Genomic DNA, 18,111 nt, shown 5'->3' on the forward strand with positions numbered 1-18,111 from the left:
CATTGAAACTTTAGAGATCAGTGGTTAGATATTATTTCGAGCAGTACAGTTTAGGAGGTTGTGGCCAGGGAGCTGAAACTGTTGACAGGAAGGAACTCAGTTATGTAGAGAGCCTCAAATTAGGATTGGTTTCCTTAACGTAGAGCAGGTTAAGGAAAAATCTAATGGAGGGATTGCAAATAATGACAGCTTTTGATTGAGAGAGAAATTCTTTCCACTGGAAACTCAATAAACCAGAGGACTGACTTAAGATAAGTGACAAAAAAAAGATGATATTGCTAGGCTGTAGTGATAGAACACAGGAGTGGGCCTAATTGGAGAACTCTTTCAAAGAGCTGAAGTAGATAGGATGTTCTCATGTGGGCCAAAGGCTCTGCTCCTGTGCTGTATGTATGCTGCCACACTCTACAATTGTAGCACTGGAGCTATCATGGAGAAGTATTCAGAAAAAGACTGGAAGAGAGTGTAGGATGCCAGACATTTTGGAAGGGAACCAAACCATAAGTAAACCAATCTAACAAAACTAATGGTTTGTTTACCACATTTTGAAAAGTACAATGGATATGCTGCTCTTCAAAGCCCAGACACACTCAACAGCTCTACTCAGGATAGCTCCTTGTGTTTTAATTCTCCAGGGTTAGTGAGACTTCCTTCCACTTCTTTGCACCAGACAATACATTCACCAGTATCTGTTCCTGATTGAGAAAGGTGTTTCCTGACATCTGTGGGAGGGTCAGACAGAAAACAATGCCGGTGCATTCAGCTGGCCAGAGGCGAGAGGCAGTATATCCGGGAAGTATCTACAAACGTACACATCTCACCAATGCAAAGAAGGTTACACCAGCGCTGAGTGGGTCATGCCATGCCGAGGGTTAACCCTGACTAACAATGCCAAGACAACTTCGAACATTTATTCACACTCAGTGACTGAATCCAAGTCATTGAAATAAATTTGAAAGAGCAGAACACAAGTCTGTACCTCCCCCACATCCAAATTATACTTCTCCACAAACTGTTTGGATTTTTGGTCATTAGCCAAATTTCATATCAATTTCCAAATTTCATTCTACATTGCTTCCATTTTCGAACTTAGCGCATAACCTTTTGTCCAGCATTTGTGAAGTGCGCCTCAAACCCAGAGGAGCTTTTCCCATGGGCTACTTGGAAAGTCACTTCAGGAACACCTCATTGTGAATCTGTGTTGACTAATGTTTATTAGGTTATGTTGTGGTTCTGCTCTCCGAGCTGGAAGTTTTTGCTGCAAACGTTTCGTTCCCTGGCTAGGGAACATCATCAGTGCTGTTGGAGCCTCGTGTGAAGCGCTGCTTTGATGTTTCTTCCGGTATTTATATTGGTTTGTTCTTTATTAGGTTATTGTCAGAGTAGAATGCTTCTGGTTCATGAGTGGAATACATTGGTCTTTAAGCTCATGAGGTCTGGCAGCATCGGTGGAGAGAAATCAAAGTTGACGTTTTAGGTCAAGTGGCCCTCCCTCAGAACTGATGGTAGCTAGGAAAATATCAGTTCATATACAGAAGATGGGGTTGGGGGAGGGGAGGTAAAGGAGTAAATGATAGGTGGGGATAGAGGCCAAAGAGAGAGAAAAGCATTTAGACAGACAAAGGAGTGAATAATGAAGCATAGACTGGGTGACCATTTCACAGAACACCTACATTCTGCCTGCAAAAAAGACCCTGAGCTTCCAGTTGCCTTCCATTTCAACATACTGCCCTGTTCCCTGGCCAACATCTCAGTCTCAGGCTTGCTACAGTACTCCAGTGTGAGCCCAAAGAACAGCACTTCATTTTCTGCTTGGGGACCTGCAGCCTTATAGACTTAATATTGAGTTCAACACCTTTAGGGCCTGAGCTCTCCCATCTCCTTATCCCAATCAGCACACCAGACCTTGTTATCACATAGCCTGTTATTATACACAACCCATTGTTAGCCATGAACAGTTCCCATTAATAGTTATCCACCCTCCTTGTCAGATTGTTATCAACTCCTTTGTCTCTTCAACTCTTGCTCTCTCTCTCCTTGGCTAAACCAACATTTTCCTCGCTACCATCAGTTCGGAGGAAGGGTCACTCGACACAAAACATTAACTTGGATTTCTTTCCACTGATGCTGCCAGGACCTTACCCACCAATTTCCCTTTTTGTTTCTAATTTGCAGCATCGCTCTATCGGGTTTTACATTGGTTTTCAGTTGCTGGGACGTGTAGTCACCCCTTTTGAGATCCCCGTAGAGTTCATCAGCTCCCTCAAAGTCCAACAATACATTACAAATCCTCTTGCTGTCTCAAAATGCTGGGAAAAGTACAACCTTTTCTGGGATTTATTTGTTCTAGCACATCTAGGATTGCCATCTTGTTTACATCAAAGATTTCTTGGGTTTTATTTTGCAATTCGGGGAGGAAACATTGCTGCTGCCTCCTCTAGTGATTATGTGCAGGAAGTAATCACATTTTAGAGGAATGCACTGACACAGGTCCAAATGCTGCCAACTCTAATGCAAGATTCCCTGAGGTGGATCGCTGTAATCAGACCTGAGCCCAAGTTGCACAATTGCTTTCACTATAACAAAAGGAGAAAATCATTTGTGCTGAAGATTGTTTGTCAGAAATCCCATTCGGGTGAAACTGGCTTTGGTCTTAAGTCAACTTGTTCTGGTCCACAGATTGAGCCATCTCACGAAATAACGCATTCTCAAGCCATGAGTCCTCTCAACGTCTTACACTCTGCTAAAGCTGTCACAGTATGGGCTGGGGGCTGGGAGAATGTGGATGGCAGTGTACTTACAAGGTGGCTGGTCACAAGAACAATCCCATCCAGCCAATCCCTTATTAATGCATAACAAGCATGCCAAGAATGTTTTATGCTTTGACCACAATTTCCATAAACTGCAGATGAAAATGAGCCAATATACAAGGGCTGGAAAGCAGCGAGTCTAATCATTCACTCAGCAAATCAGTGGCTGCAGCAAGCAATATTTCACTAAGTGCTGTTACACTCCTCTCCTCACTGTACTGGTCTTAAATTTGATGATGCAAACACATCTGGCCTTGAAACTATCATTCTCATGACGCATCCTAGAAGGCAAATGACTTATTTGTTTTTTTTTTCCCCCTCAACATATTGACTGCAGCTGGAGTGCAGTTCCAATATATTGACTAAAGAGGAGGCCATTTGGCCCATCATCCTCATGCCTGTACTAGAATATCAACTGATGCCATCACGTTGGGTGCTTTGATATACTCAGCACCTCATCTTTTAATGAGGCCTTACAGATTCAAAGTAGAGTCCCGGATTATTTTTCTCTCTCTTTGCAGGTTTTGTTTTCAGAAGCAAGCTCACGTGGCAATGTTTTTTTTCCCCATCTGCCCTGCCATCATTTGCTCTAGCCCTGTACAACTAGCTTGTATCTTTTAATTCTCTCTCCTGCTTCCATCCTATCACACCCCTCCCATTTACCCTTTTATTCTAAACCTTTAACATCTCTAACGTTTCCTAGTTCTGTTGTGAAGCCATCAACCTGATACATTTGCTCGACATCTTGCTGCAGTTGTTCCCCAACTGTGAGCTTTTCCAACAATTTTCATTATAGCACATGGATTCCCTGACCCCTGGTGCTACAGACTAACAGTACCCACTTTTGACAGTCCATGTGCCACATTTCTGACGATAGCTGTGCCTGCAGAGAGAAATGGCGAGAATATCACAAAGAGGAAGGTGGTATCCTCTAATATCAACTTGGGTTTCTCTGAAGTATCACTCTAGTTTTCCAGTTGCCATAAAAGGGCTGGAAGAAAACCATTTGCCCATTTCTTAATCAGCAAATTATACATTTGGCTGGAGTAAGCACAGATGTTTGCCCATGTAATGGAGACGGGACACATTAGGCTTCACAATTCCAAATGACACAAAACTCAGAAAACGGAGCTGCAATCTGAAGGTGAGAAAAAGGAGCAGGCACGGACCAAATGACACCCCCCTCCTGCCATTCAACATACTCCTGGCTTCAACATACTCCTATTTCAACTTTATTTCCCACCCACTCCCCATACCCAATGATTCCCAGAGAGTTCAAAAACTCTCAGCTGTTTGGTTCTTGACTGAGAGCAATTTTTGTTTTATTATGAAAAATTCCCAGCTGTTTATTGAAAGAACGAGGCCATGTGATTCCATGGTTTATAACAAAATAAATTTTACTATACTATACTATATTGAGTCAAACAAAAAATAAATGCTCAATACTATTTTAGGTAACCACCTAAAGTCCAGAATCAACATCAGTTAAACATGAAGTAACAGGAAAATTCCATCAATCATAAAGTATACATTGTATATATAACGAAGGTAAATCTTATGAATTGATTTGGCAGTCTATTCAGTATATGTGGCATCAATCTCAGTCACAAAGTATATCAAACCTGCCTCCTTCATGGAGAATTTCAGCTCCCCTTTTTATTGGATTTCGCCTGATCCTGAGAAAACAGCAGCTCATAATCAGAATTAGTTGGTCATGACTTAAACCGCTGTGGTGACTGAAACTGGTTGAAACACATAAAATAAACAGAGCCTCCAGGGAACAGTTAATGATTTCAGTGGTGCAATACAGGCCACAGAGGACAACAGAGGCTAGCTTCAGGAACGTAAAATAGGGAAATATACATATAGGTGTTGTAGCAGGTTTTATTACTTGAAGTTAACTTTGACACATTACCAGTCACCAGACTTCTGTAAGCAGGGGACAAACGTATGCTTTTGGTGAAGATTGTGCTAGTTTCGATTAATTAACAGCTTGAGGCTGGGTATGTGGCTTGGACAAGGACACTACAATCGGACCACCTTTCTTGCCACTAGATTTACCTTGGATTTCTCCGAAGTATCATTCTAGTTCTCCAGTTGTCATAAAGGTCTGGAAGGAAATCGTTTACCCACCACGTCACAGTGGCTCAGTGGTTAGCACTGCTGCCTCACAGCAACAGGGACCAGTTTGATTCCAGCCTCGGGCAACTATGTGTGTGGAGTTTGCACGTTCTCCCAGTGTCTGTGTGGGTTTCCTCTGGGTCCTCTAGTTTCTTCCCATAATCCAAAGACGTGCAGGTGAGGTGAGGTAACCATGCTAAATTGCCCATAGGGTTCAGGGATGTGGAAGTTAGGTGCATTCGTTAGGAGTGGGTCTGGGTGGGATCCTTTTCGGAGGGTTAGTGTAGACTTGTTGGGCCAAAGGGCCTAAGGGCCTGTCTCCACACTGTAGGGATTCTATGATTATTTCTTAATCAGCAAACCATTTAGGAGGCTGGAGAAAGCCAAGAAAGGACAACTCTATTCCATTAGGCTCCACAATTTCAAATGGGAGCTCAAAACTCTGAGCTGTCATTTGAATGTGAGAATTTGGAGGATCTACATTGCTGGCAGTTTTTCTCCAGATGCTTCGAGATGCCTGCTGGAAATCACTGAAAGCTCTGACGCACTAAGCAGTTTAGAAAGACCTTTGTAATGGGTTTGAAATTCTAGTGCTCCAATACTTTCTTCATCAGATGCTCGTGGTGAAAAACGAAAGGGAGAGGCATGAGGTGTTGCGATGGGAGACCTTGTTGGAAACGGATCTGATCTTTCAGGACGTTTTGTGAAAAGCCCGTTTTCTGCTATGCTTTTGGGAAGGAGTTGACATGTGACTAATTTAGGCCCAATTCACTCAGCCTTCAAATCACACGGCAACCACACATCCCAGAAACTAATATACCGAACCTTCATTGCATATCCCTGCCAAAATATAGAAAGCAAAATCATGCACACTGTACTCCAGATGCGGTCTCACCCAAACCCTGTACAACTGGAGCAACTGATATTAAAAAGACGTTCGCTCACAAGCAACATTTAGCTATGCAGCCACTAATATAGCAAATCTAGCACTACAAATGTCAAAAATAAACTGATCTGAAATTAAATAAATTGACTGCTTGTTTTCACTCCAGGCCAGAAACTTGGATCAGAGCCAGTACAGGGAGCTCCCACTGTGGATCTAACAACACATTGCTTGAAGTTATTTACTATTTCGTACACATCAAAGTACATTTCCACAGGCAGCTTACATGGTTTGAGCTTTTCAAAGAAGTGGAGGAGGCTGGCTTCACTAAAATTCTTGACAAGCCCTTCATTGTTTTCTTTGGGAAAGCAGAAGAAACCATATGTTAATTTAAATATGATGGTATCAAACATTACAAACAACAAACATGCCAGGGTGGCATGAACACAATCTGTAGAAAATCAGATACAGGCCTGTCATGCTGTTACCTTACCTGTAGGGATATACAAAAACCAATACAAGAACAAGTGTTTAATTCATTGTAAGAAAGGGAGTCTGACAAGGTAAATGCTGAGAGGCTGGTTCCCCTGATGTGAAAGACTAGAGCAAGCAATAGGCAAGGGGTGGTACAGTGGTTAGCAGGGACAGGACCCCAAGTTCGATTCCAGCCTTGGGTCTGTGTGGAGTTTGCACATTCTCCCTGTGTCTGAATGGGTTTCTTCTAAGTCCTCCAGTTTCCTCCCACAGCCCAAAGAGGTGAAGGTTAGGTGGATGGGCCATGCTAAGTTACCCATAGTGTCCAGGGATGTGCAAGCTAGGTGGGTTAGAATAGGAAATGCAGGGTTACAGGGAAGGGGTCAGGGGTGGTAGATTTACGTGTGATGTTCTTCAGAGGATCTGTATGGACTCAATGGGCTGAATGGCCTGCTTCCACACTTTCGGGGTTTGAAGAGATTGTGGTTTCAGGATAAGGGATTGAGGATTGAGGTAAGGAGTTGTGAATTTTCGGCATAGAGAATTTCAGAGAGCTACAGATACTCCACTGAAATGTACCAAAATTGATAGATTTTGGGCAAAGGTATCAAGACATCAGAGGATATGTGAACTTTATGCCAACGTTCTTTAGGATCTTATTGAATGATAAAGCAGACATGATGGGTCATGTGGTCTAATCAAGCTCCTGTTCCTATGTCATTTTGCTTGGCTGGGGTGTGGTTTCTTTATCGTCCAAAGCTTCTCACTGCACAGACCAGCTCACTAGCCAGCTATACTCATTCTCAACAACCTACCACATGTCCTGCATACACACAGACTGTACAAGGCAAGATTCAACACAGCATGCGGCTACGAAGGGAAACCAGACAACGTGATAATGAACTGAAACCTGTACCTTTATTTCCAAGTTTCATTAAACTACAACAGCTTAGAAAGGTTCAGCTGCACAATGCAGTGAACAGACTGCTGTACAGATGTCATCCCTGGAAGTAAGAACCTCCACAGATATTTCCTCAGGTTGCACACTAACGCACCGAAAGATCACGCTGACTGATAAAGTAATCAGTCCAGGGAAGTGCAGGCTAGAAGGGTTAGAATGGGAAAAGCAGGGTTACAGGATTAGTGTCAAAACTAGAAACTCTGGCTGGTTTACCCTTTCCTGACCCATAGTGATGGAGAAACCAAGGTCTATGCTCGCTGCCACACTAACACCATCCAGCCATCTATAAACTGGAAAAAGGAAGGGGACTCCTGATGGGAGAGGGACCATTAATTGAAGGAGAAAAGACATTATTTTCCAAACTGAGGGGTGTGAGGGAGGTCAGAGTGAGATAACCTCACACTTGACTACCTCAGCCTTGCTTTAAGAGGGATGGAGTTGGTGAGGATGAAGCAGTCATCTTGCATTGGGGCATGTTACTTCTCACTGGTCTCTTACAAAACACCAAATTAACTCCCATGTTCATTCCAGAGTCGAGAGATAAGAACAAAACAGTGTCGACACATGCTGGGATCCTCAGGCACTGAGCCCAGAAAGTTTCAGTAAAATTATTGCTAGCGGTTGGAATAATGCATGGCAAAAGGCCATCATCCTCTGTGCTTACTGCCAGTCAGTCAATTTCTGTTCAGTTCCAATGTCCTTGCTCTGCAGTTCTCAAATGATTAGTAACCACAGGATAAATACAAAGTGTTTATGTTGCTGCGATGTCACAGACTCTACCAGAATACATTTCAGAGTATGTATGCTCCCTTAGAGGGAATCTTTGCAAACTCTGCAACAGGGGTAAGGAAGAATTTTCTCTTCTCAACAACTGGAGAAGGAGAAAAGGCAAGAGCTGAGGGTCTGCAACAAGGAGACCTCTAGCTTCACTGGATTAGAACATAGAACATAGAGCAATACAGCGCAGAACAGGCCCTTCGGCCCTCGATGTTGCGCTGACCTGTGAACTATTCTCAGCTCATCCCCCTACACTATCCCAAAATCATCCATGTGCTTGTCTAAGGATTGTTTAAATCTCTCTAATGTGGCTGAGTTGACTACATTAGCAGGTAGGGCCTTCAACGCCCTTACCACTCTCTGCATAAAGAACCTGCCTCTGATATCTGTCTTAAATGTATCACCCCTCAATTTGTAGTCATGCCCACTTGTACACGCTGACATCATCATCCTAGGAAAAAGACTTTCACTGTCTACCCTAACTAAACCTCTGATCATCTTGTATGTCTCTATCAAATCTCCTCTTAGCCTTCTTCTTGCCAATGAGAACAGGTTCAAGTCTCTCAGCCTTTCCTCATAAGACCTTCCCTCCAGACCAGGCAAGATCCTGGTAAATCTCCTCTGCACCTTTTCCAATGCTTCCACATCCTTCCCGAAATATGGCAACCAGAACTGTACACAATATTCCAAGTGTGGCCGCACCAGCGTTTTGTACAGTTGCAGCATGATATTGCAACTCCGGAACTCAATCCTTCTACAAATGAAGCCTAACACACCGTATGCCTTCTAACAGCACTATCCACCTGGGTGGCAACTTTCCTTTGAGTAGCCTACAGCTGGAGCCATTCAGCACACAGGCAGACTCACACACTTCCAAAGACAGTGAGAAAATACCTAGAAAACCAATTCTGTCTCAATATAAACTAACTTTGAACTTCTGAATGACCTGACTCAGAATAAATGGACCTGCAAGCTCCCAAGGACTGACTCGATTTTAACATCTGGTGCCACATATGTAATGCTCCCAAATTTATGCAACAAGAATTTTTGTTACTTAAATATGTAGGCAGGTTGTAAAACAAACTGTTAATTGAGTGCAGTCCATCAACAAGTCTATGTGCAATGTCGAAAAAAAAGGACCAGAAGAGGTGACCAGCCCCTCAGAACCCTTGGACAAATTAAGTTGCAGTCTGCTGTCAGGCACGGATAGTGTGCCAGGATTTCAGATTCTGCATGTGACCCACTCATATTTTATGTAGCTGAATTTGTGAACAATGTATCACTGCTGATTGTAATTCCAATACTCCCGAGGAAGTTTAAACCAGCCAGCGCTGCTGCATTACATCAATGGCAGAACCTAAATCATAATAAACCATATATGACAACTGGAAAGAGGAGCACTCTCAAAACGGTGGAAAAACAGGAAGTAAAGAAACAGAACGTTGAGACCTGGTGCTTAAGACGGCACAGTGAGTTCCTTCAAATGGCTCGTTACCTGTCTTTATGTTTTATAAAGAATGTGGTGTTTTGTCCCGAGACCTACGTAGAATGAAAGAGTAGCGATAACTTTAAAAGATTCATCCAAATCACTTACCTCAGAGCTCTGCTGTAGATCAGCCTTTCTGGCTTCAGTCAGAGTGAAACATTCAGGAACTGGTGTCATCTAGCTCAACACCGAACTTCTCTGCCCTTTCCATCAAACCAGAACTCTATCTCAGGAGTAGACCCCTGGCCCAGTATTCGCTAAGCCCCAGTATTCACACTGCCCTACAAAGGGAGAAGCAATGTCAGAAATCGCTGTCAAATCCTGGGACCTTGCTGGCCAAGAAAAATACAATTAAATCAGTTTTAAATCCAGTTAACAACTGGAAACAAAAGGGTTCACAACTACAATGCCAACTTGTTTGATCTCTTCGCTGATGCTGACTAACATTCTGTGCCTTTCTGCAAACTGCAAAATTCATTACAGATTTACGTCATCTGCATTATTTTATTTTTAAATCAGGTTTCGAATCCTAGGAATGGTTTGCCAATGAAACTGTTTGTGATCACAGAGGCACAGCTTTAATAAAAAGGTCTCCATGCTCTCTTGAAAGCTGGTAGTTTACAAACCAAATGGGGTGGTGATATGGCAGAAGGGAAGTGAAGAGGAATGAGTGGGTATTGTAGAATTCACTGCCTGCACGTGTGGTGGACGTAGGTTCAGCTGAAGACTTCAAAAGAGAATTTTGATAGCTATTTGAAAAGGAATAATACACGTGGTTATGGGGAGAAGGCAAGAGAATGGCACCAAGTTATTTACTTGTTTGGCCAGCCAACGCAGACACAATGGGTTGAATGGCCTCCTTGTGCACTGTAACAATTCGGTGATTGCTACAGTTGTTGTTGTGTAGCCACACTGTGGCTATCTCCAAAATCTCAGCAAACCAGTGCAAGGACATTGTCAAACAATGGGAGTTTCTCAGTCAACCCCAATTCTGTCCACTCTAATACTGTGCTGGCACATGCTCCAACAGCAGTTAGTGAATCACTGGTAGGAGTAGGATGTCTGGCCTATCCCCTCTGATCCCTCTGCTCCAAGGCATGCAGAAATCAGTCAGCCAGACATTGTATTGTAGAAAATTCAAGCCTTTACATACCATAAGAAGTGCCACTATACTCACGTGAGATGTGTACGCATATTATGAACTTTTACAGGAAAATCTAAAGCCTTCTGTTGGAGTAAACTTAGCACCTATCACAGGTCAGCCACAAAACCAATCTTAGCTAGAACTGAATCCCACACCAGGCAGTACAACAACAGCTAAACCATCGGGGAAACACCAAACATATTTAGGGGGAAGAAAGCAGCTGTCTAACAGGATCTTTCCTCTTGTGAGAAATAGCTGTGTTGGCTACTAGAAGTCAAAGGATTCCAAGCAAAAAGAACATCCTAAAGAGAGCTGGATGCTTTGGCTTGTCTGTTGGGTTGTCACTTTAAGAGCATGCAGATGAACCAAGTACCTTGAAATCACTACATGACCAGGGGCTGTGGCTATTTTGCAATATAGTATCCTTGACAAAGGATGCATCTAGGGATTGTGGGCTTGGATCGGTGCAACAGAGGGCCGAAGGGCCTGTACTGCGCTGTATTTTTCTATTACTTTGTACTGAGGTTTAAGTGCAAATGAAGTCAGAGATCTTCAAGTAAATAGAACCCATGTATCTCATTTGCTCAACAAAAGAAAAGCACATTCACTATGTAGCAGAAGTGGGATTGTCTCTTTAAAAATCAAGTGGAAACAATTGAGGTGGTGACACAGCAAGACGACCATGGGAAGAAACGACAGAAAAGATTCAAAAGCACACAGACGTCCCCACAGTACAGAGGAAATAAGTACAGAGGACAGAAGAGAACAAGGCTTTCTTCACAAACTGCGAGCGCCTTTGAACTGGAAAAAGCTGGGCAGGCAGCCAGCTGGTTCACACTGCACTCCTTAAAATTTAAAGGGCCGTGAGGGATCAGCCCCAAACTGAACAAAGAACAATTGCACTTAAATTCAAACAGAGGGAGAAAGTGCAGACTGCAACAAGGAACAGTGCAGAGCAAACAGAACAAGGCGCAAAACAAGCCTTACGGCAAAGCAAGGAATGCTAAAGGCACAATAAATAACATATAAAGCAAAACGTAGAGAGCAGGACAGAAACATTGTTGGGGGCAGATATGGAAGAAACTCATACTATTAGCATTATTGAAACATCCCAACAATGTCTAAGAAAAGAAAAAAAACACAAGAATGGATATCAAATCGTCAGGCATGAACTGAAAGTCCATGGATAGTCTACACAAGTTCAATTTTTTTAAATTATCAAATGCAACTGTGCTTCACATGCCAAATTGTTGCACAATCAAATATGCCAGCCAATGAAAAATACTGATAGCGCTGGTTAACACAGAGTCAGAATCAATCAATATCTTCAGTTTATCTGAAAAGGACCAGAATGATCCCTCAAAAGGTATGGAAAGTACTCAAAGGTCAATGTCAGCTAAGAGTAGATTTTAAAATTAATTGTCTAAAATTGATAACTAACAGGTAACAGTTACAAGAATTGATAAATCAACAGTAGGTGCTGTAACAAAGGCAATGAATGTGATATTTCAGAGGCTGAGCTGTTGGAGCAGAGATTGGAGTTGGTGATTATCTCATTACCCGCCAAAGCATTCCAATATACATCTTTGAAAAATTAAATGAGTGAACAGCATCCTTACAGCAGCATTACAATGGTAATTGCCTGTTCAGCCCGAGGTCAAACGATGGACTGCAGAAGCATCCTGTGAGTAGATCAAAGATGTGGCATCAGGGTTCTTACAGAGTGGCACATGTGAGATCCAATGTCTAGGGGTGTGGGTGCAACTGACCAGTGCCTGTGGAACATGCCCTGAGTTATTGGTGCCTGGTGAGGTCCTTCAGAGAAAGTGGCAAGATGACGTTGTCAGGTTCCTGCTCTGAATTTTACATCAAAACTTCTAGATATCTAGCTCGTCAAGCCATTAACATTTGGTAAGATAGGAAGCTGAATATTAAAAGGAGGAGTAATGATTTCGGCCATTAAAGGTTTTAACAAGCAATGATGCCCATTAACGGGTGCCGTCTTGCAAAGTGACTTGCCTTTTGGAGTGTTCACCTTTACACATGTGCAAACAATGTTACGATTCTGCCCGTCAGTTAGTCTGCCCTGGGTTTGTAAGATGCAATCACTTGGCTGTAATCTCTGCTTCTTACCTTATAATGTGCTTTACTGTCTTAAATAAACCAACCCATGAAAATAATCAAGCCCTGACTCATGACAGATTTTAATGCAATTATCATTAACAGGACATTCTGCTGAGCACCTAAGTATTGGACAAACAGGAGGTGACGAGATTGAGAGAGAAGTGCAGGAGCATCCAATTCGCTTCCAGGAGAACCTGCAGTTAATCCATTGCAAACAAAGATGTGGGAGAAGCCAGCGCGGGGAACAAAATAAATCTGTTTTTCTCTGCTTTCTACAACACAAGAATTAAACGTTAAGCCTAATGAGGCCCTCTTTGGTTAGAAATCTCATTATGAACACACAATCTTACGGCAACAGCAGAGTGCAAGATCGCTCCTTCAGTCACTAAGTATGTGCATAATGGTTTTGCAGCTAATGGCACAACGGAATATTCTGGCCCAAATGCAATCAATGACCACTTTAGCTAATGAGTTGAGAAATTGAATTCTGGGCCTGTCAGGAATTCTCCGATTGAAGTTTCCATCACAGAGTTGGTGTCAATCATGATAATTACGGAAATCACCAACTGCAGACTGATGTAGACTTGAGCTGGTTTCATAGGCTGGCAGGGACATTTGACCTGGAAAAGCAGGTAAAGGTAACAAAATGGCTGTCCTTACTCTGTTGCCTCTTTCTCTCACAGGAAAGAGGAATCAGTCACATTTAGCTGAACTATTAAAGACCCAAGGCAAATACAGGATGTTTAAGAAATGTTGAGCAAAATTACAGAGAATCAAGAGACAATAGCTCATTGCCGTATGTTTTTAAACTACATCTTGTTATTCAGAAGCTGTTTCGCTTGCAATCTAATTGAAAGCACACATATCTGGCCTCCCAGTGGCCTGAGAAAAGGCTTAACTCAGCAGATTCTGACAGCACTACATTCAGCGACAGATGGATTTATTAAAATACAACACTGTGCGAGTGTGAGAGAGGCAGAGAGGCACAGATTCAGCTTGTTGCTGGTGTGAAGTAGCAGCTTCCCGTGAAAATGTTAGGAGTTCTTGGAATTCTACATCACACTGCCATTTATTTTAACAGAGAAAGCTTTCAAGACATTCCAACAATTTTCCAAAAAAAATTTTCCAGAAAGGAACATTGGTTAGATTTGCAAAGAGCACAGCTTGAAGAACCAGCAATTTTAATCCACAATTTTCTGTGACTGCAAGGCTGCAGCATATTTTCCACATCACTGTCTATGCAGCTAAAATATGTTTGCACTCATTGTCCAGCACTCAGCGCGTTGCAGAATTGCTTCTAGTTGTAGATGTTTGATGCTTCTAGGTCATGAACATAACTCAATGGTTCTGGTCACGAACCTTCTCTGATAGGTAGGGATATATTACACTGACCACCCACCCACAGTGACATTGTGGTCCCAGATAATCAGTTAGTGGTGACAGTAACCCTGCAGATCTCTTATCCCCACTCAAAAAGTCTGCAAGCAAAGTGACTGCACAATACAGTGCAATACGCTAGTTTACATTTGTATTATCGAGTTTTGAGATTTGTAGCTCAGGTTGAGGTTTCTTCCAGCTCAGCGAACAAACCTACAGCCAGAGCTTTGTATTATAGCTGGGATGTACAGGCTACAAACAAACAGAACTATTTATTTTCCTTCTCCCTAGATAATATCAACCCCTCCACATTGATCTCCTGACCAGTCTACCCAGGGTCTGAAGGTGGAATACCGGCACCTCCATGACAGTTACCATGCGTAGTGATTTTAACCTGAGTTCCCTGATTGGACCAGGTTAACAGCCACAGTCAGGGAGCCCTGGCTAACAGATAAGAACAGGAGTGTCAGGAATCCTGTTCACTCAGAGAGCTGGCTCTGAGGGGGCTCGACCAGTGTTAAGTACACTCCACCTGCAAATAAAGGATGATTTGGTGATGGAATACTGGCCTCAGTGAAGTTATTTCACTGTGCAGATCCTGTTGGTAAAACAGAAGGAGTCAAGAATTGGTACTTTCCCCTCTGCCCTCCCAAGCCCCCTGGCTCTGGCCAGTTTCCCCAAGTATCAAGGACACAGGCAACAGATTGTGTGTGGAGTTATCAATTCAGACCAAGGTTGGAATCTAGGTGATCGCATCAGGAATCCTAAACAGCGGTTTTATGGCTGTTGGGCCTTTGAAAATATCGTTGCTTGAAATAATGTAGAACAATTAATAAGGGATCACTACTGACATCTATCAATTCAGTCCACTTTGGTCCATTAATAAAATACTGGTTAACATAGAAATAAACATATTACAACTATTAAAGGCTGGAATAAATAAATTTGGTCAGCATCAGTGGTGGTCAGCATTTTAATGATGTTACATTGGATCATGAATCATTAAACAATCAAAGATGGCAGCATAATAACCCTGGAACAGAACTTGTATCTCCGTCATTGTGTGAAATCCATTGTGCACACAGTTCAATGCATTGAATCATGATAAATCGATGTACCATTGTGTTTTTCCTTTGTCCCAGTACTACCATATTATAATGTGACTAGACTACTTGGGATCTCCCAATGTACCACACAGTGGGAAAACCTCTAATCTTTCTTCAATATAGTCCACATTCCCATTGGAGTAAGCAAACATTTTTATTGGTCAATGTGCAAGTACTGGAATAGTTGTTTAATAACAGATGGCTCAAAGTCGTAATGAATACCAAATATTAATGTGATAATGTGTTCATCATCTAACCTAAAGAAGTTATAGATCATTCAAGCCTGATAATGATGCTAAATGCTAAATGGTAGAAGAAACTTAGTTAAATCTTTCAACCTTACATTATGACACAGTTACCACTGTCAGCAGAAAGACAGAGGATGCTATTTATCCAAACTCCTGCTAAAGCACTGGCAGCAAATGCCACCAGCTGAGAGCAATGATACTGGCTGGGTCTTTCATTGGGGACAGACTGAGCCTTGGCCCACCCAATACAGCATGGAAACAACGGGATAAAACAAAACAAACCGGAAATCTGAAATTGTTGGGGAAGTTCAGCAGGCCTGGCTGCAAATGTGGCGGGAAAGCAGAGTTAACATATTGGGCCCAGTGAAGAAAGACATGTAGTGCTGCTGCTACAGATCAACCCATGCCCCTATTCAAAACTTAGGCAGGTTCCATTCTTCAGCTCGCAGCTGGGATCTATGTTCTCATCGATCTGCAGAGCAGAGATCAGACCCTTGGTACTCGGATAGCTCTTCTGATTCAGCCTCCAGTAGAGCTTGATGGATACAGGGAACAGTACCTGGATCAGTATTGCTGTCCTGGAACCAGCACAAAACTGAGTGGAACAGAAGCACTGGAGGTGCTAAAGGTCAGAATCACACAGCCAGACATTGACACAGTTGGCATGTCAAAGTGGGTGGGTGGGGGGTTCTTGGAAGCCCGTGTTTCCCCATTCTGCTGTGGAGTGTGTGTGTGTGTGTGTGTCCGTGTCCATTCACTCTCAAGCAACGTTCCTTGCCAACAGTGAGTGTTACAGGTAGCAGCTCCGCCAGATGCTCACAAAAGCCTCGCCAGGAAGACACACAGGCAATTTGTCAAAATGCTTGCAAATGGTACCTCTGTTAATGTGAAGACGTTGTAACGCACGCACTCACTCAGCTGATTTTATGCAGGAAGATGAACAGATGTTTTAATTGCACTTTAGGCAAAATAAGTAAATGATTATATTCAAACTAAAACTGCTGTCAGTCTCCCTTTAGCAAACAATGATTTATGTTGCAGTAAATTCAGGTGAAACCCAGACTTTAGGATCATCTTGCTGTTGTGTGCCCACTAACACTTATCCCCAATGTGAATTTGACAATAATGTCCATCAGTAGCAGTTTTAATAGGTTTGATTTTTATATCTCTTCAGATCCCTTCATGTGTAAGTTATAGCTGAACTGTTCACCTGTTACTGACATTAGAGACATGGAGAGCTGATGGTTTTTACTGCAATGATACACACTTGGAAATCACCTGTCAAAAGTGACTGCCTGAACTTAATCCCCAAGGTGCTCATTATATAGAGTTTCACTCAATGCTAACAGGGATCCACATCTCAAACACTTTTTTTTTGAAAGAGGCTAATAAGGACATTATTTATTCATTCTTGTCCCGCTTGACACAAGGTAGCCACCACCTCAGCAATAGCAATAATAGAGATGCCTCTGAACACGCTCAGGCTGAGGAAAATCAGTGGACATTCATTAGGCAAATTCGGGAAAAGGCCATAAGCAACTTCTGAAAACAGGTGGCAAATGGTAAAGGTCTGGGGAGATTCTCTCAGGAGATCACCCTCTTAAAGTCACTTTATCCAGACAGGAGAAACACTAGATTACAAGCACAGGGCAATGGGGATATGGGGCTTTATGCAATAGAGAAAGAGTCACAATTTTAGACGGCAAAATTCTATGTTAGCCACTGCTGGAATAAACTGAGCTTTGGATGCCAAAGGCAAGGGCTTTATAAGCGACCAGTTGTCAGCAGGTGCAGCTAGCGACATGGTGGAAAAATGGCCTGGGCAAAAGAATGGATACGGAGGTGGAAATGGGGTTGAAAGATTTCACCCCAGCAAGGTTAAAACCAAATTAACTTCTGCCTGGAGGTTAGAGTAAAATCCTGAAGTAAGCAATAGTACTCAATCAGTTTACACCAATAATTTTCAAAGGGACTCTACCTCCACACACACAAAAAATAAATGTTTACCTTCCATTATTGTTTTCAGAGAGCAGAAAAACTAAGCATCATAATTTTTCTCAAAATAACACAATTACAAGTGATTATCTTACTTGCTCAATAAAAGATACGTAATTTGTTGAGCAGCTGGTGGGGGTAAAGTATTTGACAAGCACTTTTTCATGGAAACCTTGCCACTGTCATAGAGCCCAAAGTATTGACAGAGCAATCGAGTCAGTCAAAAAGGGATCCAGAACTGAGTGCTTTCAAAGAAAAGCAATCCAGGTCAGATATGCCTGTTGCCTAGAGACTCCAGAAATCACACCAATGAGTTCAATGTGAAAAGTGCAACAACAATAGCATGGCACTTCACTGGATTTGTACTGCAATGTACTGTACTGTGGTCTGAACTGAACAGTGTGCAGCTACAAAGCATTTTGAATCAAAAGGAATGGGCACTCACTAAACAAAAATCAAATGTATTTGAATAATAAAAGGCTTCTTCTTTCCACTTATTTTTAAACTCAGCTTTACTTCCTTGGCCCACTATCTAAATTTCAGTAAGAAACTGAAACAATTTGCAATGCTTTCTCAGAGCGTATTCCCAGGCAACCACATTGCAC

At 42.4% G+C, this 18,111-nt stretch overlaps 1 protein-coding gene across 2 annotated transcripts in view; it reads right to left on the bottom strand.

Moving 5' to 3' along the window:
- bcar1 (BCAR1 scaffold protein, Cas family member) overlaps window positions 1–18,111 on the bottom strand; it is a 240,737-nt gene that overhangs the window by 201,249 nt on the left and 21,377 nt on the right. The window contains exon 2 of one of the 2 annotated variants that reach the window (XM_060838151.1): window positions 9,621–9,793. The exons of the other annotated variant lie outside the window; for it this stretch is intronic. Within the exon in view, the coding sequence (XP_060694134.1) occupies window positions 9,621–9,689 (69 nt within the window). The 5' untranslated portion in view covers window positions 9,690–9,793. The remainder of the gene's footprint in view (window positions 1–9,620; window positions 9,794–18,111) is intronic. 2 annotated transcript variants of the gene reach the window in all.

The sequence above is a fragment of the Hemiscyllium ocellatum genome, chromosome 17 (assembly GCF_020745735.1).
Source record: "Hemiscyllium ocellatum isolate sHemOce1 chromosome 17, sHemOce1.pat.X.cur, whole genome shotgun sequence".
In the NCBI taxonomy this organism is placed as follows: domain Eukaryota; kingdom Metazoa; phylum Chordata; class Chondrichthyes; order Orectolobiformes; family Hemiscylliidae; genus Hemiscyllium; species Hemiscyllium ocellatum.